Below are 23,962 nucleotides of genomic sequence, written 5' to 3'. Positions count from 1 at the left end.
CGTGCTGCGCGAGCCGCGTCCCGCTTAATATCAAGTCTCCAGCCCTAGATGTAATAGCTTATGCAGTATTTTGTTGTGTATTTGTCCCCTTATTACATTTATAATGTAATAATAGTAAATATTATTATTAAGGACCGTGTGAGCTAGACTGAGCGTGGTGTACAATGACGTCACACGCAAATTGACGGTTACAACTTGTTTTACTTATAAATCAGAAACTAATTGACGTATCGAAGTAATTCTTTCACTAGTATTTTTTATTTTTAACAGAGAATATGGAGTGCTAATTATCAAAATATGTTAACATTCTCCATTCGCTTGACACCGTCAAAACAGTAAGAATTTCGTCTCTATCGTCAAAGTTGCACTTAGGACATTTTAAACATGCATACGACTGTGTTATGATGTATCTACGACTACATACAACTTTGACCTTTGTTATTACAGTGCGTAGATACGTTTTCGATAAATCACTCTTAATTTGAATGTAGAATGTAAATAGTCTAAACTCTTTTCACTACGAAAAAACCTATTTGTGTCAAATATCAAATAGCACGTCATTTAGAAATCTGTGAAACGATTAGGGTAACCATTACAGTCATTGCCCATCATACAGTGATTGTCAATGTTAAGGAATAATACTTTTATTTTAATTTCTAAAGTAACCAGTTCAAATTAATTGCGATATATGTCATTTTTAGAATATTGGTAACATTTTTAATTTATAGAACTCATGTCCGACGTTTGTGCGACAGGCGTGTAGTTCGAAAAGAAAAAGTAAAAGTTTGTTGCAATATTTGTTAAGGATAACACATTTGAATTAACAGTATTCGCTAGTATTTATAGTTTTTAAGTGTTTTATATTGAATTAGTATAAAGTTATTGAAACGAAGGACTGATGTTCTTTTAGAAAGAATATTTAAGTTGCGTTTATAATAGAGTTTATGTCAATGTTTTACTAAATAAAGACACTATTGACCAAAATTGTGTATCAATTCCTTAACCGGGTAATAACTATGCTGGTTACCCTATATTATTTATTTTTTATAGTTACATTATTTCCTATAATGGCCGAATAAACCATGCCCTGAGTGGGTATCGAACCCACTCCTGACGCGTCGCAGTCGTAACATCAACCCACTACGCCACGGAGCCTGTTGAAAACGGTAGCAAAGCATTATTGTATTGGCGCACAAAGATTTGTCACAATAATGACAGATAACAAATTCATTACCAAGGAAACGAAAGGTTCAAGCCAATTTCGACCTACGCGTATATAGACGCGTTTGAGAAAATGAGCACATGGTGGGTCATGATTCAGTTTGTTCGATAGTACATTCGCTAAAAACTATCTCGCATGAAATATGTAATAGATACAAATCGTTTCATTACTTTAATTCCAAACAGAAGATATCAATCGAATAAAAATAACTTTTAAGCGTTCTTTGCATTAAGCAGCCATTCATGAAAAATTAAATATTTTATCAATATTTATTTATAAATTACTAAATGCAACAAGCAATGTTTCTATATAGATACACAGGCTACAGGTGAGCTATTGATCGATCGGTGCAAACCGTACACAGTCCATTTTAATTCACGCGCCCTTACTGAGATTCAGTGCCGGTTACACGACGCATCGAAGCGCACGTTGTCAATATTTATTAAAAGCACTAAGCACCTTTGAGATTTTTATAATACCGGTAAAAAAATTTGTCACTAATTTGATCTGCATTTTTGCAATGTGAATGATTTGTTTACGGTATAAAAAGTGTTCATTTTAAATTGTCTATGCCTAAAAGCTTCGTTCATTTCGCTTTCGCTCGTTCGATCGATACTTCAATGTCAAGTTCCTTTTGTCAAGTGTCAAAGTGAGATGTGAAAATAAATAACTAACACATTTATTTATAAACATGTACGATCAGTCGTACTTTTTTCCGTTTTATCAAAACCCCAATTTTATGACAATACCGTTGCCAGTTCCGCCGCCAGTCCCACCGCCGCCAGTTCCATTGCCTTACGAATATGTGGGATTAAATAATAACTTGGCTACAGCTGGGATTCCGGCTCCCATGTTGACAAGTCCACAACATAATATTTTACCGGCTTGTAACGTGACAACTAATACTACCAATACTGTTTACAACTATGTGAATAATAATGGAAATGTGTCTCATGGTGGAATGGATTTCAAAAACATAAATAAACCTAATCAAGTAAGTATCTGTGCTTTTATTACCCATAGTATAGAAAGGTGAAAACAGTTTATCGTGATATTGTATCTATTCGCTGAGCACTTACACATGTTTCCCGCGATTTTCGTCCATCATTAGCTTGAATGAATAAAGCTTGCAAATGCATCATCATAATTAAATGTAATTATTATTGATTGTCGGTCCCGAATATTCCCGATGCTGCGTAGTTGTACCTGTTGCGGTAGGTATGTATCACTCTTCGTACAAGTGAGTTTAAAATGTGTTTACGTGATTGTAATATTATTGCATTACTTCCGCGATGGCGACCGGCTAATGCAAGGTGCAATATTGTACAGTCCATACACCGTACGGTGGTAATTTACATGAAATTTTAGTTACACGTGGGAAACAAACAGCTGACCGGTGCGCGGCGGCCCTTTGTCACAGATTAAAATGAAAGAACTAATTCTATGCTAGTGAATTCTATTAGGTTAAAAGTTACGACGCTTGTCTGCCGCTATAGTTTTATGTTTCGTTAATTCATACACTATTAGATATTCTTTTAATAAATATTTGCTTTCATCAATGTGTAGGTAGGTATGTGTTCGAATGACAACACACAAAGCATGGAATCTCATGGCATAATTTCTCGTTATTAGAAACTGCAAGTTAGATCGTAATACGAATTTAATTTTAAATAGTGTGTAGTTCTATTATTATTTTTTTAAGACAAGGAGGTGGTACCTTGTATTTATGGCTATGCGATTAAATTAATGCACTGCGGTTTTGTTAAATAGATAAATAAAACTTAGATTGTTTTTTTTGTAACAGAGGCCGATTTGTCGGTACGCCGGTAATTCTTCAGTCTTTGAATACAGGTATTAATTCTACAGTAATATAAATAAGATTACTGTTTTTGTCATTGCTTAGATATTAAACTCTAACCACAGGCAATCGCGCAAAACTTTTATCAAAAATTATACAGATATTTTTTCTATTATGGATTTCGAACCCAAGATACAGTTTTTATAACCTAACTAACCATTAATTAATGACTAACACTGAAGTTAAATTGCCTTAAGATTACATATATTTTATTTACCTACATTAAGGAAAAATTTTGCTTCTACCGGCAACATCGTAGGTAGGTACTTGCTTAAATTTTACGGGTAAAAAAAGTATCTTTCGTGTCAATCTAGAAAGCTATAATAATATGTGACTGAATTAGATTTTAATTAATTCAGTATTTTTTGCATATAAAAGTAACAAACAATTATTTCTTTATCAACTTTAGCATTTAGAATTTTAGAATATTTACAAAATACGCATGTCTATCTACTAACTTCAATAAGCAATACGAGATGCAGTGGGTCGTATTAAAATCTGTCAGTATGCATTTATTTCTATGACTAGGCACTTTGAACTCAATACTGTTTACTTTACGGTCGAATTTCAGTCTACGTTAGATACCTCTGATTTGCTTAGCTGTTTCCTTGCTATATGCAATGGGATTCGAGAGCGGAAATGTACATCATATAGGTCGGTGAATAAATTGAAAAACTGCCTTTGTTACTAAAGGTCCTCTAATGAGGTCAATAGTAAAATTTCAACGTCAAAAGCAAAACGCCAATCACACATAGTAGATTTGAAAAGTTACAGTTGCGATATCTAGGTTTGTAACCCAACAAATACTTATATCTGTATCAAAAAATACGAAATCTAGGTGAATACTAAAGAAAATCTCGCTGTCTGCCCGGTCTATTTAGAACTTTTTATTCTTAGGCCACGAAGACCAATCGATATGATAAAATATTTAATTCGTACGGCAAACACTTCAAAGTGCATTTATTCTTGGCCAGAAGCGTGTTATTAAAGAAGGCTAGAAATACAAGCGATTTTATTACAAGGCTAGTAGGAATACCTACTCAAAATAGATTGATTAGCTTAGCTTAGCTTTAGAAAGACATCTCCCGCATTAAGAATTGCTCTCGTGTCGCGGGGACTTTTACAAACATACAAACAACGGACACAAAGTAGAACCAGACCCGGTACAACTATTTGTGGATCGCAATAATGATTCCTGTGTGGAAATCGAACCCACGACCTCCCGATATAATGGCAGTGGCGTGGTGACCACCTATATTATTGTACCACAGAGGCCGTCAATTTGATTGTATCAATACAATCATTATTTAAAAGGCACTTGTAATAAAGAAGTAGATTACTTATTTCACGCACAGCATTTTATTATTCCAACGTAGGTCTACCTGATTCCGTTGTTGGATGTAGGTTATACGATTAACACTTCGCCAAGCTCTGAAACTTTTAAAATTAATTCGTTCTATGTCATTGTTCGTCAAAAGCAATACATTCAAATAAAATCTATAAAAACGTGGATTTAAAAGAGCAATATTCAAAATATAATATTATAGCAGGTCCGAGTAATAAGTCAATAAGTCTTATTTTTTTTACAGCTCAACAGATACCAACGCCATAATAACTTAGTCAATATTCCTACGAGCAATGTTACAAATACTAACCCTACTAAACTACCACCTGCTTCAAATAGCGATACACATATTGAACCAAAAAAAGATCTAAATGCTGAAAATGAGCAGCAGACTTGCAAAGTCATACCAATCGATAGTATTCCACTTCCAAAAAATAAACCTAAAAATCTAAATCAACCAATAACAAATAACATCCCGAAAGAAAATCCTATAATTATTAACTTGAGTTCTAGGACGACCAATTTAATAAATAGATCAGAAAATAAGAAAAAGCGAGCCAAGTCTGAAAAAGAACATAAAGTTAATGAGTACGAACATCAAAAATACTTGGAAAGCTTTTGGAAAGAACGATTAGAGAAAATGAAGGAAAGATCGATTGCTAAGAAAAAAGAAATAGAAGCACTTAAGAACACAGATCCTATTCACGTAATTGTTATTGACGATGACACAAATACACTCATAGAATCTACAAATAAAACTACTGAATGTGTACGTGAAACTGACGTGCCAAATCTCAGTACCGAATCACCACATAAAAGGCTTGATGAAGTCACAACTAGGCGATCGTCTGAATCTAGTGTTGACTTTAAAAAACGACAAGAAGGCTACAAACGGAACTTAGCAAGATTTTACAATTACATCAACAGCAAAAAAGAGAAGCTGGTTGACATGGTTAATAGCGACAGCATTTTACAGTCTGATGACAAATACCAAAGTCCTGAGCCAGAGTTTCGTAAAAAAGATTCAATTGAAAAATCTCCATCTGAACTAAAAAAAGCAAAGAAGAAAACAGTGTCTACAGGTCGGTTAGAAAATCGCTCAGATCGAAATAAAAGTAAGGAATACGACACTAAGGTAAGTCGTGATTTAGATCTAAAGGAAAAGAAAGATGCGTCCAGAGATAAACTAGGAACTACTAACAAACCAGAAAAAATAATCGATGTGGACAAAGAACACAATTCTCGTAACGAAAAACATAATACAAAAACAACAACTAGCGGTTTACTTAAAAAGATAAATGATTTCTCATTTGAATCTAATACTGAACTTGTAGAGCGAGAGCCATTGCGAAAAAAGTTACATTTTGAAAAGGCCGATGATGACATCCGAGATAAAAAGCCAAACAAATCGAAATCATCTAGAATCAATAAAAATACTGATAAGAAAGTAACTAAAAACACAAAAATGAAGAGTTCAGTTAACAAAATAAAGCCGACTCAAAGTTCTTCAGTCAATGATCAATTTGATCTCAGATCAAAATTGACTCGCAAGAGAGTATCGGATCAACACAGTCCTGTTATAAAACGTCGTAAGACAAATAATGACGATGTAGCCGTACCTGTGAAACAAGTCGAAGAAACTGAACCTTCGAAGGAAGTAAAGCGCAAAACGATTAGACTGGTAATAAACATACATTGTGCCAAACCCGATAGTTTGAATAATAATGATCTAGACTCATACCAAGATATGAGCTTTCTGGATGATATTGACGTTGATGAAATCGTCAATAGCCTAAACATGAATACAAGTCCTGGACGTCAAGATACGATTGAATCAAATGTTAATGAACAAGATATCAACAATAAGGTTTTAGACGAAAATATCGTTAGTAGCGCTACAGAAGACCCAGTCAATAATGATAATTTGCTTATTGATAAACCAAACCAAGATTTATGCATGAATGTAGTGGCCGAGTCCAATGCGCCTTTACCAACGAATAACGAGAATATGGAAATAGGGTAAGTTTAAAGTTCAACTATAAATAATCACATTAATGAAATATTTTACGTTTTTACAAAGTAATATTTTCAGGCCGCACGATAAAGAAGAATCAGTCGAAAATAAAGATTTGCAAGTGGAAGAATTATTGCAAGATATGTGTATAGATACCGAACAATCCAATATATTATTACAAACTAAAGACGAGAATATTAAAGAGACATTGTAAGATTATTTCAAAGTTGTTAATACTGAAAACAATAATTTAATTTTGTATGATATTAATAGAGGTCTTCTTTCAGGTCTGATACTAAAGAAGAATCAGTGGAAAAGAAAAATCTGCATGAAGAAAAAACAATCCAAAATTTATGCACGAATAAAGAGTCAACTACACAATTACAAATGAGTGATGGAAATGTTGAATCACGGTAAGATAATATCAATGTTCAACTGAAAGTATAAATTAAATCTGTAACGTTAAATGGTTAATGGGGTCGCCACCAGTGGCGAAGGCTCCATACAACTCGATTCCTACCGGCTTCCCTTTCTGGAAAGACTTAATATTAGTGTTAAATTAATTGTTTACTTTTGCCTAATAATACACAATTAATTAATAATAAACAATATTTAAAGCGAAATCTTTAACTAGAATCAATAATCTAATCGAAACAGTACGAAAACGCCTACCCTTCAAAAATTACGCTCCGCTAAATACGCAACGTGAAGTAATAATAATGAAATAAACCGTAGGCGCTGATCGGGAATCGCGTATAATAAAAACTATGGCGGCGATGTCGCTTACGACCTTTTGGATCGCGCTTTACACCGCGCTGCATAGTGGCGAGCAAGCCGGAGGAAGAGCGGGTTGCCTCGCGCTACAGCGCTCGCGCCGCCCCGCGCCGCGGCGGACGCATGATCTTACGCATGTTTCTGTCGCGGCGCGAGCCGCGTGCAAGAGCGAGATGGCGAACATTGTTCACCAGTTTGACTGAGATTGACATTAGGTTATGTTTGTTTACTGTTTTTTCGCGCGCTCTATAACAAATTAGAATATTTGTGTTTATTACAACATTATTCCTTATTAAATGTTTGTGCATAACTGTGAACGTATCAGTGTATCAAAGAGTAATTGTTTTGCATGTTTCTATTCGAGTAAATTTTCATTTTGTCAGATTTATAGGTTAAACTCATTTCTATTAAAGAGACAATCATCAATCGTTCGATATACGTTATCTTAAATATGTGCTGTTGTGTTACCTACGTGTCTACACTGAAGACAGAGTAACTTAATGCAAAACAAGCATGATTAGGTAGCATGGTAAGTACTGTAAGTAGGTACCTATGTATTATTAGACTGTAGAGAGAGAAATAAGAGACTGTAGTCGAATGTAGATAATACTCTCATATTGTTATTATGCAGAATTTTACGTCGATATTCTTACGATGTACATAATATGTAGGTATTATACCTAGACAATGACTAATAGCTCCGGCTTACCTTTTGTAAAAACTGACCCTTCGCCACTGGTCGCCACGCAACTACCATTGAGTTGGATGGTCGTGGGTTCGATTCCCACACGGAACAATTATTTGTGCGATGTCTACTATGATACTTTGTGTCCGTTGTTTGCATGCTTGTAAAAGTCCCCTTGACACGAGCAATTCTAAGTGCGGGGTAGTCTTTTTTTTTTAAAGATAGTTTTCGTATTTTTATTTTCAGGTCGCACGGCAAAGAAGTGTCAGTCGAAAACGATAATTTGCAATATAAAGAACTATCCAAAGAATTGTTTATAGATACTGAACCTTCCAATACACTATTACAAACGAAAGAGGGAGATATGGACTCACAGTAAGATTATATCAATGCTGTATATAATTAAAATAAATTTATTAATCTATACTAATCTATACTAATATTATAAAGCTGAAGAGTTTGTTTGTTTGAACGCGCTAATCTCAGGAACTACTGGTGCGAGTTGAAGAATTATTTTACTGTTGGATAGCCTGTTTATTGAGGAAGGCTATAGGCTATATATCATCACGCTACAACCAATAGGAGCAGTAGTCCGCTCAAAGAATACCCCAAAAGCTGGTGTAGAGTGCGTGAGAGGGATCCTAAGAAATTTCTTTAGAAATTGGTTCAGGATACTTAGAGTATAAACATACTAAAAATCCCCGCCTCAAGGGGGGGCGCCGGAGTGGGGGGAGGGGGTTAAAGTTCCCATTTTTTAGTTTTTCACTAATGTCTTTAAAACGGTTCATCGTAGAGAAAAAGTGTCTTCTACACAATGAAAGATGATAAAATTGTCTACAACTTTTGTTATACGCACTTTATCGAAATTCTCATCAGTTTTCGAGCATCGCGCTCCGAAATAGTTAAAATGAATGTTTTTCAGATCATGAGAAAGTGTCATAAATAAACTTTGCTTTCGCTTAACTTCGGAACTAAATGACCTACAGACTTGAAATTTTGGATTACAATTATGTGGTTATTGCTTAATAGATAACTAAATTTTCAGCGTTCTGGTCCAAAATTTCAAGTCTGTAGGTCATTTAGTTCCGAAGTTAAGCGATTTCTTTGGATAGTTCTTTATATTGCAAATTATCGTTTTCGACTGACACTTCTTTGCCGTGCGACCTAAAAATAAAAATACGATAACTATCTTTAATTTTATTTTTAATTTTATTTTTATTTGGATTTTTAGTATGTTTTTTCTCTAAGCATCCTGAACCAATTTCTGAAGAAATTTCTTAGGATCCCTCTCACGCACTCGACACTTGCTTTTTTGAGCGGACTACAGAGTACCAGTGAAAAATGTTACAAAAACGGGGAGAATGATGACCTATTCTCTCTTATGTGACGCAAGCGAAGTTGGTAAGGTTGTTTACGACGTTATATTTTTAGGTCGTGCGATAAAGAAGAATTAGTGAAAAGTGACAATGTGCAAAGGTATGAACCAGCCCAAGATATAGGTATCAACATAGTGTCTGAGGACTCTTACACTTTACAACAGACAAACGACCGAAATTTGAAAACACGGTAAGATATCTTTAACGCGGAACTTATCATGGTTTTACTAAGTTATATGGAAAGTATTTTTCGAAGTTTTTTTTTTTCCAGGACGCATGATAAAGGAGAAACAGTGAAAAATAACAAATTGCAACATAAAAAACCAATTCAAGATTTGAGTTCAAAAACTAAACATTCTAATACAGTGTTACAAACTAAATACAAGAATATGAGGTCAAGGTAAGATTATTAATATTGTGAACTGAACATAATCAATATAAATATGTATATAAAACTCTTCCGTTACTGACTGACTGATGGATAACGCACAGCCGAAACTACTGAGCATAGACAGCTGAAATGTGGTATGAAGATTCCTTAGGAAGTGTAGAGGAGCATTAACCCCCGGTTTCTGAGGTACGCGGTAGTTTATCTATTCAATAGCGTTAAACTCATATAAAAAACGCTATTGAATAGATAAACTACCGCTAAATCTATACTAATATTATAAAGCTGAAGAGTTTATTTGTTTGAACGCGCTAATCTCGGGAACTACTGGTCCGATTTGATAAAATCTTTCAGTGTTAGATAGCTTATTTATCGAGGAAGGCTATAGGCTATATATCATCACATCTACGGTCATTAGGAGCGGAGTAGCAACGAAAAACGTTACAAAAACGGGGAAAATTTTGACTCATTCTCTTAGGTGACGCAAGCAAAGTTGCGCGGGTCAGCTAGTGTACTCATAAACCGGGGGTAAGAGAGGATTTTTGGAAATTCTTTCCCGAAGAAGGTGAAATTCCACGCGAGCGAAGCCGCGGGCAAAAAGCTGGTTATATTATAGGTTAGGTTATTAAGGTGTTTCATTTTTAGGTCTGTCAATAAAGGCAAATCGGTGAAAAACGTCAATTTCCATACAGATGAACCGGTCCGAGATTTATACATGAATTTTGATACTGGGGACTCTAATAAACAAAAACAAATAAACGCCGGAGATACGATAACACAGTAAGATTATAATTCTGAACAACCGTGATTTAAGTTATATAACAACGTATGAAAGGATATTTACAAAGTGTTATTTTCAGGTCGCATTATAAAAAACAATTAGTGAAACTTTACAATATGCAAAAGGAAAAATCATCCCAAGATCTGTGCATAGATACTGATCATTCTAATACATTAATAGTAACTAATAAAGAAAATATGGAGACATTGTAACATTATTTAAATACTTTTCGGAAAATTATAATTTCATAAATGTGTTGCGTTATTCACAGAGTTTTGTTTTCAGGTTGCATGATAAAGAAGAATCGGCTAATAATGAAAATTTGCATGAAGATAAAAGACTGAAAGATTTAAGCACTGATACAGCGACCGTAAAGTCAAATACACTGTTAAAAAAGAACGAGGATAATGAAAAGACAGGGTAAGATTATATGATATATATGATGATGAACTAAACAAATATTCAGGTGATAGGCAGACAGCAAAAAAAAATCATTAATTTAGATTACCCGGTCTAGTACAAAATAGCTCATATAAAAGACTTGCTACTTGCTAGTTTAAGTGTATGGTGCCTACATCACACCTTATATAAATACTTTAATGTGGTAAGTTATTTATGGTGTTATTTTTAGGTCGTTGGACAAAGAAGACAAAAATGGCAATTTGCATATGGATAAACCGCTCAAAGATTTGAGCAAAGAAACTGAAAATTTTAATACACAATTACAAACAAACAACGGGGTTATGAATTGCACAAAGTCTGTGACGCCACAAAATCTGTGTCTCAATGATGATGTATATGAAGTAATAGATATAACCAGCGACGACGAAAATAATATCACTACGATTGAAGGCGCTAAAAACAAAAATGGTAAACAAGCAACTGAATGTCCCATATCAGAAAATCTTTTAGAAAAAGAGAATATACTTTTAGAAGCGTCTGAAAAGGTAGATATTTTGGAACATAACAATAATAACATAACAGAAATCTTGGATGATTCACTAGAGAGTATTCATTCTATTGAAATATTTGAGGAAGTGGAAACACAGGAGATTTATAACGAAACAAATGATTTAACGGCAACTGACAACAAACGTGATAAGACGGAAGCTGAATTGTCAGAAATAAAACAGAAGAACGAACAAAACAATATTGATATTACTCCTAACATTGAAAAATCCAATGCTTTAGTTAAGTCTAATGGAATGAAAGAACATTTTACTGATGTGTCAAATGAAGTAGTGATTGAAAACAAGGACGAAAATGTTATCAAGGAGAATAAGAAAGACTTGAATGAAGATATAGTGAAGGCAACAGATGATACTGCAAAACAAGAATTTCCAAAAATTCATGAAAATAATACCGTGGATGATACCAAAGAACCTTTTGAAACTATTAACACAGAACATCCAATTGAAAAAAGTCTTGAAATTGAAGAATCTCATAATAAAAAAGCTGAGAATGAACAAATAAATTCGGAGCTCAATGCTCAAGGTACAGAAAATAACACACTAATTGATAAGATAGTGGGTGAAGCATTAACCAAAACATCTACTGTTCCAAGCGATGTAGAAAAGAAAGGTACTAAAAAAGTGAAGGCAAAGACGCAAGCCGAAAAATCTCCAAACCCAGAAGACAGAGTATCGCCTCTCTTAAATAGTGTGTACATACGAAGCCTGCAATACCGAATATTTTTAACTTTTAGAAACAGAATCACTATATTTTCAAGTATTCATCAAGGATTTTCCTCACGAATTTACAAATGTAAAGATTTAAACGAAGGAAAGTACTATGCACTTAAAGTTACAAAGTAAGTATTGATTACTTAGTAAAGTTTAAGAAAGACTGAATGACAAAATCTTGTCTATATGCTGACGAACTACTGAGTGATCTAGTCACTTGTCATATCGAACTAGATTTTGTTATGACCATCGCAAAGAGTTTTTTATTACCAAAGGCAGAGGTGTATAAAATACACAACGATCCGCCATTTACAATGTTAATCCCAAGACCTATTCCTTGGGAACCTATTACCATTTCCTGGCTGCGTTACCAGACTCCGAGATAATATTCAAAATATTCTTATACAAATTAATAAATTATTATTTAGATCAGATCAGATCAGACGAAGTACTACCAATAGTACTTCGTCTGATCTGGAAAGCAGTCAGATGAACTCCACAAATGCAGATTATTTTTATTAAATATGTATATTGTATATTTATCACAATTATCGCAAAGCTAATACATTTTATTATTTTTCAGGGAATACTACAGAAATGCGGCAATAGAAGTTGGTTTAATGTTACAAGATCTTCAAGAATGCACTTCTAAAAATAGCTACTTTATACTAGAAATTATCTACAGCTCCGGTGCAATGAACGAGTGGTTTTGGCTTACAGATTATTATCCCAAAAACTTGAATGAAGCTTTGGTAGCAAACAAAAAAAGTTTTCATATAGATATGGTACAAATGCTATCAAGACAGCTGGTAGCCGCTGTGAATATGCTAACGAATTATTCAATAGTGCATACAGGTTGGTTCAATTGCTTTGAAATTACTTCTTTAATAATTGGGTAATTGACCGGATTAACGAAAAATTATTAAACTTGTATTCCTAAAAGGTTCATATAAAATGCCTAAGCTATGTAATTTTGCTGGTAAATAGTGTTGAAATTGTTATTACTACAGACTGAAACATTTTTGAACACTTATTTGATACCAACGAAAATCCGAAACTGTGACGTCACTATTTCGTATTCCTATACTAAAATGTATTTTTGACATTTCATAAAGAGAAGTTGATTTGATTGGTAGTCATCTACCCTATTAGTTTGAAATTATTATCTTATGATCTGTTTCAGATATAAAACCGCATCACATACTGCTGGACAGTACAAATAATAAACTAAAACTGGCTGGTTTTGATAGAGCTCGGTACGGGTATGACTTGGACGTTCGACCGGGCACTGGGACGGCGAACTACCGGGCACCGGAGATAATACTCGGCTTTCCAGCTGACTATGCCATAGACGTGTGGTCGACCGCTGTCGTTATGTTTGAGATGGCAACAGGCCAAGAGCTGTTTCCAGGGTGGCAAAACAAAATTATATTGTACAAACAGCTGTGTACTGTGGGCCCTATAGACCAGGAAATGTTAGACAACAGTACAAATAAAGATAAATACATTGCAGATGAGAAATACATGAAGCTACTAAATAGCGATGTAAGTATCAGTGCCTAGCCCTCTTATTCATAGAAAATATATGAAGTTATGAAAAGCTTATAAAGAGTTTTGTTTCTTTCACTCCTTAGCGAAATGAAAAAGAAAAAACATATTATGGTAGTTTTATAACTAAAATAGGTTTATAGTGTTTATGAATACGAGGGTTAATCTTTTACCATTCTTATCTCGAAACGTTTCTTATTCATTAATACTGTTGATTTCTTTCAGTACCGGACGTTTCAGAATGTCTATAAAAATGATAGACTCGGAAAAACATTGTTTGCGACTTATGATGAAGAATGGAAAAGGAACAGAGCGGATTGGCAGGTTACAAAAGATACTTATAAAATTGAAATGCTTCTACAACTGTTGGAGCAAATGTTGGTGATGAACCCAAGATACAGGATGTCGATCAGTTATGTTGAGGCCAATGATTTCATCCAAGAGTAAATATTATAAGTTACTTTTTTCTTTTGTTGTTAGCTGCCAAGATGGTTCGTGAACGAACAACATATTCTATAAGAATTTTTTATTTAATTAAGTTAAGAACTTTTCGAAGATATACTTTTTTATTTATATTTTGTTTTTTATCTCAGTGAGAATAAGCTTTACGTTCGTTTTATATAAAAGAGGTAATTTCGACTATTTTATAAACATTTTTTATTACTTTATTTTGATGATATTTTTAATATACCTTTAAGGTTTAAAATTCTAGTATTATAGGTAAACAAAGCATTGACCTGTGTTAGAATCTTAATATTAGCAGGTAATTTATTTCTTAATAAAATATTTGTTAGATTTAGGAAAACTATATATTATATGGCCAGTCATACATACATTTGTAGTGGCTCTTAAAATATTTGACTGGTATGTCTGGTATAAGTTTTAAGACAAAACAACTGAATAGTTAAACTTAAAACATTGTTTCAATTTAGTTCATATGAAAATTAAGATTTCTTTTGAAAAAAATGTACTTTCATTTGAAAAAATAATATCTGCATGTGACGGGTTTTGAGCGATATTTGTAAAGTTTTATTCTCTGAAACAATTTTTGGGTGCTCAGTATTCACTACTAACGGGAACATTGGCGTATGCACGGGCAAGTCGAAACGGAACATTGGGACTAAGAGAAAAATCTAATATTGTATGAGGATTTATCTTGAAAATGTACTCTAAGCCGTGATATTCTACACCAGCTATAGATAAATTTACTGACCTGTCCGGGCATCTCCTTGGTGTGTCCATCGGGCACGTGGAACAGCACGAGGGGGGTAGTCCGCGACGTGTGGGGCGACGGGGGCGCAGGCGCCACGTCCACACGGAAGAAACCACGCCGCTGCAGCTGGATGATGTCTCCCACTTTCAGCTTCAGCAACTCCGGCTCACCGAGCATGGGGATTTCCCACTGTGGAATATTACCTTATATATAAAAATGAATCGCCAAATATGTTGCTTAGCGTATCTCAAGAACGGCTGAACCGGTCTCACAAATTCATTATTTTTTTATATTCCTTGACGTACGGGGATGGTTCTTACGGAGGGAAAAATTGCAAAAAAAGATTTTGGAATCGACTGTTAGACGGTAATTTATTTATTACTAGCTGACCCAAAATTTGCGTAGTTATAAGGAAAGGTAATGGGGAAGGGGTAAGGCGTTGAGTCCACCACGCTGGCTAAGTGCGGGTTGGGGACTTATTATATAAATAAAATATTTGTATACATATCTATGCATATAATATATAATAATTTTCTTCCTCTTATTATAATATAATATATAATAATAAATAATGGGAACGGGTCTCCCTTTGGCATTAGAATTAGGGTTCATAAATTGTCGAGTGCGGACGAGGATATTTCAATACTTTATAGATATTTTTTTTTCTTTTACCCAAGTGTAATAAGGTTGTAATTATGTTCCTTTAAATATTTGTTTTGATATAAGGCATATAGTATGTATGTATGACATTTAGTTACCGAATTGAAATGCTTGACTTTAAGTTACTGCTAAGTGTCTATTGCTAAGTAGGTAGTAATTACGGATTTATATTGACTGTCTTCGATGTGATTCACTTATGTATACGAATAGAATTAACTACTTATAGTAATTAAGGCATCTTATGTAATACCGTGGAATGGGGTGACTGTTGAATGCTTTTGAACCGATGTTTAAAGCCAAATAAACTATTTTTATTAATACAATTTTATTCATAGTTGTGTTTAAAACTAAGTTCCAGATAATTGATCTCGTCGCAAACTTTTTCTGAGATTAATTAACTTATTTCTGCTATAATATAAACCTCAATTGAGTAATGGTAGCAAAGCGTTCTTTGGCAGAAGCCACCCGTATTTCGCCAAAGTGACCCCAATCTACGATATCAATATATTTTCGAATGAATATATTTCTACTTCTCTAAGTGTTTTTGAAATATCTTAATGTGAAACCGTAGTGTGTGTTACAAACTGGACATTCCTAACAACCTTTCTTCATACGTGAACTCTTTTACACACCTTTTTATTTCATCAAAATTAATAAATTATTTTTATACTTCTAATATTATAAGGAGAGAATGGAAATAGCGTATGTTTTAGGCTGGGTCCAGACGAGTGTAACCTGTAATATAACGTGAATTCAAAGTGTGGACGACTTGCAAACGCTTTATGTAACGCTCGTAGTCCATACGTCGAATTCACTTTACATAACACGGTGGATTACATTTCATGTTACAAAATAAAATTATTTATCCCATATAGGTCTATTTTACCTAAATGGGACAAATGATTGAGACTTATGATAGCCGTTACACTTGTCTGGACCCGGCTTTAGGTTAACAACCGGAACTGATAAACGTATTTTAAATATGTAGTATACGAGATGGACAAAGGCTATCTAGAATGTATGTATGAGCTATAAGCTGATTAGCTATAGTAATTCGGGCAAAGCAGTGATTAGTTTTTGATAAGTTAAGGATAGTTAGGCAACGAATTTATTTATTAAACTTTATCTATTAAATAGTACCATCCCAAACCCGGTTATTAGGAATGACAGCAATTTGAATTTTAATAAATAAGATTTATTAAAGACAGCAGTAGTATGCTACATCACTTTTCAAAAAGATCTACATTTTTGTCTACAAATAAATAATTCTACTCTAAATGATGCATCTAAAATGAATCGCAAATTACTTCTAGATACCAAAATTGTTATAAAATGGATGTATTAGTAATGACATGTCGTCATTAATTAAGTCATGTGTCTCAAAATTAAATAGGAATCATCAATTCCATTTAATACCATTACATTCTTAAAAATAATGTCATGAAACCAAATTGTTAAACAATTCCATTAAAAAAATCATGTATAATTTTACAAAAAATTTCATTACTGTTTTTTGAAACTTAATAAAACATTACTTTTTAAAAATAATGTCATGAAGTATATTGCCAAACAGTTCAAATAAAAAAAACATGTAAAACTTTACATAAAAAAGACACTGTGCTTGTATACCATTACTTTCATAACCAGAATGTAATAAAATCCAATTTGTAACCTAACATCATGTGATTGTCAAAAATAAATCATCAACATCGAAAACTAATTTTACTTACCCTGGTCTGATGTCCAATGAACTGCTTGAAGTCTTCATCTTTACCGAGCAGTGGTTTAGATATAATATGGTCGAAGTAAACGCAGTATACTTCGACTCTCGGCGACTTGTCTGTATCAGCCAACCAGGTCAGTTTCAAAGTTTTCTTATAGTCCTTGTTGTCTAAGTTCGGAGTGGCGTCTATGCTGGTTACGGTACCGTCTGCGGACCTACAAATTATACAATTGAATATCTTAGTGATAAATGCGACTTTCATTCGCAAGGTTTTTGGGGTATATATTTCCGGGTCGCATTAGAAGTTAGTTTTTAGTGGTTATTTTTGAATATCCACCATAGTAGACTCACTCACGAGATCACGACCTTTCACAGTAGTACAATGCCTTAACCATTGCATAAGTTAGTGCAACATTTAAGTGACATAAAATGTACAGTATTCAGCAGTTGAATGTCTAACAACATAGTACAAAGCTTTGTTTGTCAATTCCATGATAGGCTGAGTTAAGCAAATTACAGAATTAAGAATAGCGACCCGCCGCTCATGCAGCTGACGATGGTTGGTTTGATACAGCCAGTTTATCGCGCAAATACACAGAATGAGAAATTATAGTCTCAATAACCGCGCCTGCCAAGGCCCAAGTAATTTATCTAGACTGTAATTTAGTAATTTAGTTACACCGACTATAAACTAATATAACACAAACTTACTTATGAATCTTATCAATCATAATATTTCCGTAATTAATGAACGTGGCATTCTCTCCTTCCTTTAAAGTCTTGGCATCGACTTGGTCGATCAAAAGCCTGGGTGCGACCCACACTTGCTTGTTCCCCACATCCGGGTTCTTCGGGTGCAACGCCACTGATAGCGTGCTCTCAGTCACGCCCTTCAAGTTCACGGGCACTGGGTTCGATTCCAAAGCTGTGTAACGTGGTGCTATCGGGTCTATGACCTGTAATTGAATAGGTTGATGTTATTTTGTATTTAACGTAGTCTGTAAACGTTTGGCTGGTTAATATTTTTATTAATATAAGTATGTCTATCTGCTTATCTGTCAATGTCAGACTGCGCTTGTTTAGGTAAAGTTGGCTATGGGTATAATAGGCACAGAAGAAGGTGCAACTTATCACCGACAGATATTATGTAGATACAATAAAAAAATGACTATTTTATTTAAGTAACTTTACAAAAAAATAGTTTTAATCAAATGAGAGCGAAATAAATATGTTACCTTTTTGTTAATAGCCCATATCTTGTCCCACTCCATGAACACGACAGAGCGGCTGGAGCCCTGCGCCTGAATGAACTGCCTCAAACCTTCCACCGTCATACCGCGGCGGAGTACACCACGGACTGTGGGCATACGAGGATCATCCCTGGAAAAAATAACCTTAATTTGAAAATATACTACTATGTTGTGGCTGATATATTAACGTTTATTTTTTTGTCAAGGCTTTACCCCTCCCTCATTCCGGGAGGAGTCCCTTGCCCAGCATTGGAACATTAATGGGTTACATTTATTAATCGTCTCACTGCTGGGAAAAATTATTCTTAATTTTTAAATTATATTTTAGTTTTTGTGATATTCATAATTTTATGTAAATGTAAAGATATCTTACCATCCATCAACTAGTCCCTGCTCCACGAACCACGTTAGTTTCCTCTTAGACAGCACTGTGTTTGTCATGCTTAGCCTGTAAACAAAATAGTATTGAAGTTATCATGAAAATACAGCATTGAACAAGTTCTGTTAATCCTGAAAATTGTGAATATCTTACTACCCACTTAAATAAAAAAAATGTCTTGCCCTCGGTGTCTTAGTGCATTTAGCGGTAGTTTATTGTTTAATAGCGTTTTTTTATATGAGTTTAAACGCTATAAAATAGATAAACTACCGCTAAATATACCTCAGAAACCGGGGGTTTATGTTTTAAGAGTGTGCCGAATAAATAGAGTAATTCAGTAGAAATTTAAAAAAAAATTATAATTTAGTAGTTAGTAGTGTTTTATTTCGGTGTAAATATATTCCTGACTCACCTACTGTACTCCCAAATGTAAGGTTTCCTCAAGCCCAGAGCTTCAATGAACCAGTAGAACTGCGGGTCTCTGTCGTGGTACTCCATAGTTCGGAGCACGTGCGTCACGCCCTCTATCGAGTCCACGATCGGACACGCAAAGTCGTACGTCGGGTATACCCTGGAAACAACATAGTATCACGTGTATTAAGACTTAAGTACCTGTACGTGATTTTTTTTAACATAAAAATATAGTAAGTATACTATGTCGATGTTGTTACTTGATACTCGGTGTACAGATGTTTTATAAACCTGGATTAGCACCTGTCATGACCAAGTCGAGGGCAGTAGCTAATGTATTATACCTAACATACCTATTAATCCAAGGACTCAACTCGAATCTACTTATACGAATATTTATTACATTTGAGAATTAATCAAAACCCTGAATCAACAACACTGAGCCTTAGCTTTTGGAATTAATAACACGATACTCTGGCAGTGAAAAAGCCTGGTAACATCTCAACCGCAAAGACTAAAAAGTTAAAACTAATAAACTTGAGGGAAGTACTACATACTTGTACTGAGTGCCAGTGCGTGGGTGTGTCTCAGGCTTGCAGCGGTAGATGGTGGGGTCTCGCATGCACCCGTTAGCGGACTGCATGTCGATCTTAGCGCGCACGCAACATTGCACGCCCACGTCCGACGCCTTCTTCATCTCCTCCCATAGTTGAAGGTTCTTTTCTACGGCTGGAAATGCATAATAATAATGGTTAGTTACCGATTTATTTTCTGGATTCTGGGATAACTCTGTTTGAATTTGTTGTTACTACTTCTGACAAAAGACAGGCTTCTTCGTTCTTTGGGGTGCGTTTTAACAAATAGTTTGCCCGCCCACGGACTGTGAATGAGTATAACACATGGCGTATGTTTTAACCTAAACTTTACGTTAGACAATGGCTATTACCTATTGCTTTCTGGCTATTGATTGCTTCTTCATAGATTAAGGGCAGCAATACCCAGAAGTATTCCGATTACTTGCTGACATTGATTCAACAAATATTCTTTTACAGTTTGCGATTTTTGGTTACATCTTACGAAAGGTTATTATACGTACAATTACTCCTATTCTTGCTATCAATCTTCTGTTCCCTCTCGTTCTTCATCTGTTCAGCGGGAGTATCGTCAACGAATGCTTTGCCTTCCTTGATCAACTTCTCGCAGAGCTGCAACATCAGGTCGAAGTACTGCGACGTGTGCGTGAACATGTCCGGCTTGATCTCCAACATTTCTACGTCTTCTAAGATCACCTAGAAGCATTAGAAAACGATTTTGATTTTACAATTTGTACACATATCTTACAGATTATTAATCTGGTAGTGGCAGGACGACTATATGTGTTTACTGCGCGCCAACTCTGTTTGTTTGTTTGTCGTATGGTTAGTGGTCAACCTAGTGTCAAAGTTGTTCAAGCCGCCCGAGAGGCCTTAGACGTGGCTTAACGACTGTTATCTTAGTTGACAACAACTGGGACCGACTTTTAACGTGCCCTCCGAAGAACGGAGACGCCCAATTCAAATACCACTGTGCGGTCCCCATCTATGGAATGACCGCGCCAATGGTTGCTTAACCCACAGATTGTTTACCAACCGGTGAGCGCGACTGTTAACTTTGTGTGCCTTAAACCATGTGAAAAATAAATACAAAGAGATGGAGATTTAACTACGACAACGTTCTACAATTCAGTCACCCGCACTCTTTTCCTACGTAATATGTATGTACTTGTTTTTCGCCTTCTACACAGCAAAGTTATACCCAGCATACTTATGGCAGGTGTTGTTTTAAGAAGTTAAAGACAATTACGAACTATTTATATACAAAAACTCATCTCTCTACCTTGTTTACTTGGCTATTAGTTCCAATTTATCATATTTTTTGTTTCTTACCTTCTCAAACTCAGCATTTTCTTTGGCAGGGTTGGTGTCATCGAACCGCATCACAAGAGTACCTTGGAAGGCTTGTTGGTAATACTGATTCAGAAGAGCTGCTTTGGCATGACCAATATGTAGGTACCTAAAAACATAATACAAATTGTATGAAAGTCTAAACTTAAGGTACTTATCACCATAAAATCAATAATTTCGTGCTAAACTTTTTTATGTTTAGCTACTAACAGTAGATAAGTAAAGTAGTTAAAAAATTTAATTACAGTATTAAAAACTATACTGCTACCACCGCTCACTCTTTTTATCACTTTCAGTTTTGCAAAAATTAAATACTGCTTGAATGTATTGGGGATTTGGGCTTGAAGAGTTTATGCTTTTTATGTCTATATTAATCACAGTGTGTTATATTATATGCTGACAGCTTAATCAGGGCAGTATATAAATTATTAATTGAGAAACTGCTTATTTACTGGATTAACCCCCGGTCCATTTAGCGGTAGTTTATCTATTAGAGTTAAGACTCATACAAAAAACGCTATTAAATATATAAACTATCGCTAAATGTACTCAGAAACCGGGGGTAAATCCTCTGGTGAATTAGAGCAGTAAAAACTGGGTAATTTATTATAAGTACATACCCAGAAGCTTCAGGAGGGAAGCGTACAACAACTTTGCCCATCTCAGCATGTGGCAGTTCAATGAACTTGCCTTCCTGTTGACGACCAGAGCCTGCCTCATTGCCTGAAGGGGACTTCCTGAAATGTAACACAAAAAAACATTAGTATATGTGACTTATGTTCTCATAAATAAGGTTAAATACAGAAAGTATACTCAAATATAATGTCCAAATATTCAGTTTTCTATTTATATTATATAGTATTATTATACAGTAATTAGTCTATATATTTTTATGTACTTCAAACATCTACTTATTAGTATAGTATTCATACCCATCTCCAAAAAGAAGAAGGCTAGTTGAAACAAAAAAAAAAAAATATTTGTACTCTTTAGCAAATGAGAAATGGTGTTATAGAAACAACAACAATTACTGGTCATTACAGGATTCTGTTAATAGGGGATTTAAGTGTTTGGAGCAGTTGAATTCTAAAGTACTAGGCCCAATTTTAATGTGAGAGTCTTGCTTAGATCTGCTAGTACAACACTTTTATAGTTATGTTTACTCCATTGTATGTAATTTTTAATGAGTAAATCTGATGCAATAATACCTTAGATAGATTTTCTTCCCATTGCATCATTTTTAGTTTTAATTTAAAATTCAATCTGCTCTTCATATTGCATTAGTAAAAAAAAAACAGGACCTTTGTCCAGCAGTGGGACAGTAATGTTAAAGTTACCTCAAAAATAATACTAAATAAAAACTATTATTAACAAGTACACTTTCAAATTATGATTTAAAAAAAAGTCTTTGAAAATTTTAGATTTTTCAACTGATTAATAAATAATATTTTAGAGGTAAATTTAAATAAGTATATTAATTACAAACCTTGAGGATGCTTTGGTGAGGTTCTCCAGAATATCATTGGGTAGTTCCTTCAGTGCCTTGACCACAGATGGCTGGACCTCTATCAACTTCATCCACCTCTGAATGTTCTTGGGAGGGTTCTTCTTACACACATCCTTGAATTTACCAGATACTGTGGAAAAGATGACATAATGTAAGCACAGACAAAGAGGTTTTTGCCATAAGTAATGTCAAAAGTAAAGAAAAAAAAATGAAGAAAACAATAAATAAAACACAAGAATGTGTGGTATTAATGGTTCTAGAAATTGTAACATAAATAGATTGAATGATTTAATGCATATATATAATATTAGCGATGGTACATACCATGCAATACACTGAAGACAGCCAAATCAGATACTGACAAAGTTTCCCCAACCAAATAAGTGATAGGACCCAAAGTCTGGTCCAAATATTGAATGGATTTAGGAATATCGTCTTCCAAAGTAAGGCTGAATGACAGCCAGTGGTTCATAGTAAGTTTCTGAAGCGGTTCCACAGAGTTATTGAACGCATTCTCCAGTATTCGTATCAAGTCATTGCTGGTCGCATATGGCACAGATTTTGACGAATTCGGCAGCACAACGGATGATTCACCACCCCAGGCGATGTTAACTTCCTTTGCCGAAGACCTGTAAAACTCAGCGGCCAGCAAACCACCTGGGAAATAAAATAATCGCTATTTTAAGCCACTCCTTTCTACATGATGCAATTCAATGAAATATGTATAGAATATTGCTTTTAACCTAGTGGCGGGCTGGATTTATTGCAGGCGATCTTCATGGTAGTGCTTAATAGGGACCTTTCTATTTATTATCGTAATAATTTTAGGCAAAGGTCCATGCACCTGCCGATTCGGCCACGAGAGAAAACGTCAGCTTGACAGCTAAATGGATGTGTTGACAATGTGCTTATATTGTCATTAGCGTCATCGCCCATCGGGAGCGTTCTCTGTCACCATGGTACATGACAATTAAATCAAACAACAGTTTCTAGTTATATATTATGGTTTTTTCTGGTATTCTCAATAACAAATATATTTAAAAATTATCAAACTTTCATCGTTTTGTTTAACTTCACTGTGCAAATATGCAAGCTTTTAACCGCATCGTAACGTCAAACGGAACGTTATAAAACATGTAGAATGTAATACATTGCTGGTTCGCCATGAGCCTATCTTATTTTTTGTTTGAAAATACAGAAGTG

At 34.6% G+C, this 23,962-nt stretch overlaps 2 protein-coding genes across 9 annotated transcripts in view; one reads left to right on the top strand and one right to left on the bottom strand.

Moving 5' to 3' along the window:
• GluProRS (Glutamyl-prolyl-tRNA synthetase) overlaps positions 1 to 23,649 on the bottom strand; it is a 37,162-nt gene extending 13,513 nt beyond the window's left edge. For 2 of the 5 annotated variants that reach the window (XM_076126727.1, XM_076126729.1), the window contains exons 1-14: positions 23,503 to 23,649; positions 23,084 to 23,416; positions 22,739 to 22,889; positions 22,185 to 22,205; positions 21,873 to 21,989; positions 21,235 to 21,361; positions 20,406 to 20,598; positions 19,867 to 20,038; positions 19,311 to 19,469; positions 18,893 to 18,967; positions 18,505 to 18,649; positions 17,981 to 18,225; positions 17,277 to 17,484; positions 14,887 to 15,075 (exon numbers count right to left, since the gene is read on the bottom strand). In XM_076126727.1, the coding sequence (XP_075982842.1) occupies positions 14,887 to 15,075; positions 17,277 to 17,484; positions 17,981 to 18,225; positions 18,505 to 18,649; positions 18,893 to 18,967; positions 19,311 to 19,469; positions 19,867 to 20,038; positions 20,406 to 20,598; positions 21,235 to 21,361; positions 21,873 to 21,989; positions 22,185 to 22,205; positions 22,739 to 22,889; positions 23,084 to 23,416; positions 23,503 to 23,539 (2,172 nt within the window). In that variant the 5' untranslated portion in view covers positions 23,540 to 23,649. Of the gene's footprint in view, positions 1 to 2,301; positions 2,383 to 14,886; positions 15,076 to 17,276; positions 17,485 to 17,980; positions 18,226 to 18,504; positions 18,650 to 18,892; positions 18,968 to 19,310; positions 19,470 to 19,866; positions 20,039 to 20,405; positions 20,599 to 21,234; positions 21,362 to 21,872; positions 21,990 to 22,184; positions 22,206 to 22,738; positions 22,890 to 23,083; positions 23,417 to 23,502 lie in introns of those variants that run through there. The other 3 variants (XM_076126728.1, XM_076126730.1, XM_076126731.1) reach the window with 3 other exon arrangements.
• On the top strand, positions 1,872 to 14,877 carry LOC142981062 (uncharacterized). 4 transcript variants are annotated; one of them, XM_076126723.1, is made up of 14 exons: positions 1,872 to 2,216; positions 4,670 to 6,444; positions 6,518 to 6,649; positions 6,727 to 6,852; positions 8,145 to 8,273; positions 9,330 to 9,464; positions 9,546 to 9,674; positions 10,308 to 10,442; positions 10,523 to 10,651; positions 10,729 to 10,863; positions 11,075 to 12,253; positions 12,709 to 12,980; positions 13,309 to 13,670; positions 13,899 to 14,877. In XM_076126723.1, exons 1-14 carry the CDS (start codon positions 1,914 to 1,916, stop codon positions 14,118 to 14,120), a joined length of 5,163 nt encoding a protein of 1,720 aa, XP_075982838.1. In that variant the 5' UTR covers positions 1,872 to 1,913; the 3' UTR covers positions 14,121 to 14,877. The 4 variants fall into 4 exon arrangements, with proteins under 4 accessions (XP_075982838.1, XP_075982840.1, XP_075982839.1 ...); XM_076126725.1 differs by lacking the exon at positions 8,145 to 8,273; XM_076126724.1 differs by lacking the exon at positions 10,523 to 10,651.
• Positions 23,650 to 23,962: the final 313 nt, after the last annotated feature.

This window comes from Anticarsia gemmatalis, chromosome 19 (assembly GCF_050436995.1).
Source record: "Anticarsia gemmatalis isolate Benzon Research Colony breed Stoneville strain chromosome 19, ilAntGemm2 primary, whole genome shotgun sequence".
Taxonomy (NCBI): domain Eukaryota; kingdom Metazoa; phylum Arthropoda; class Insecta; order Lepidoptera; family Erebidae; genus Anticarsia; species Anticarsia gemmatalis.
This window is presented reverse-complemented; position numbering and strand designations above follow the sequence as displayed.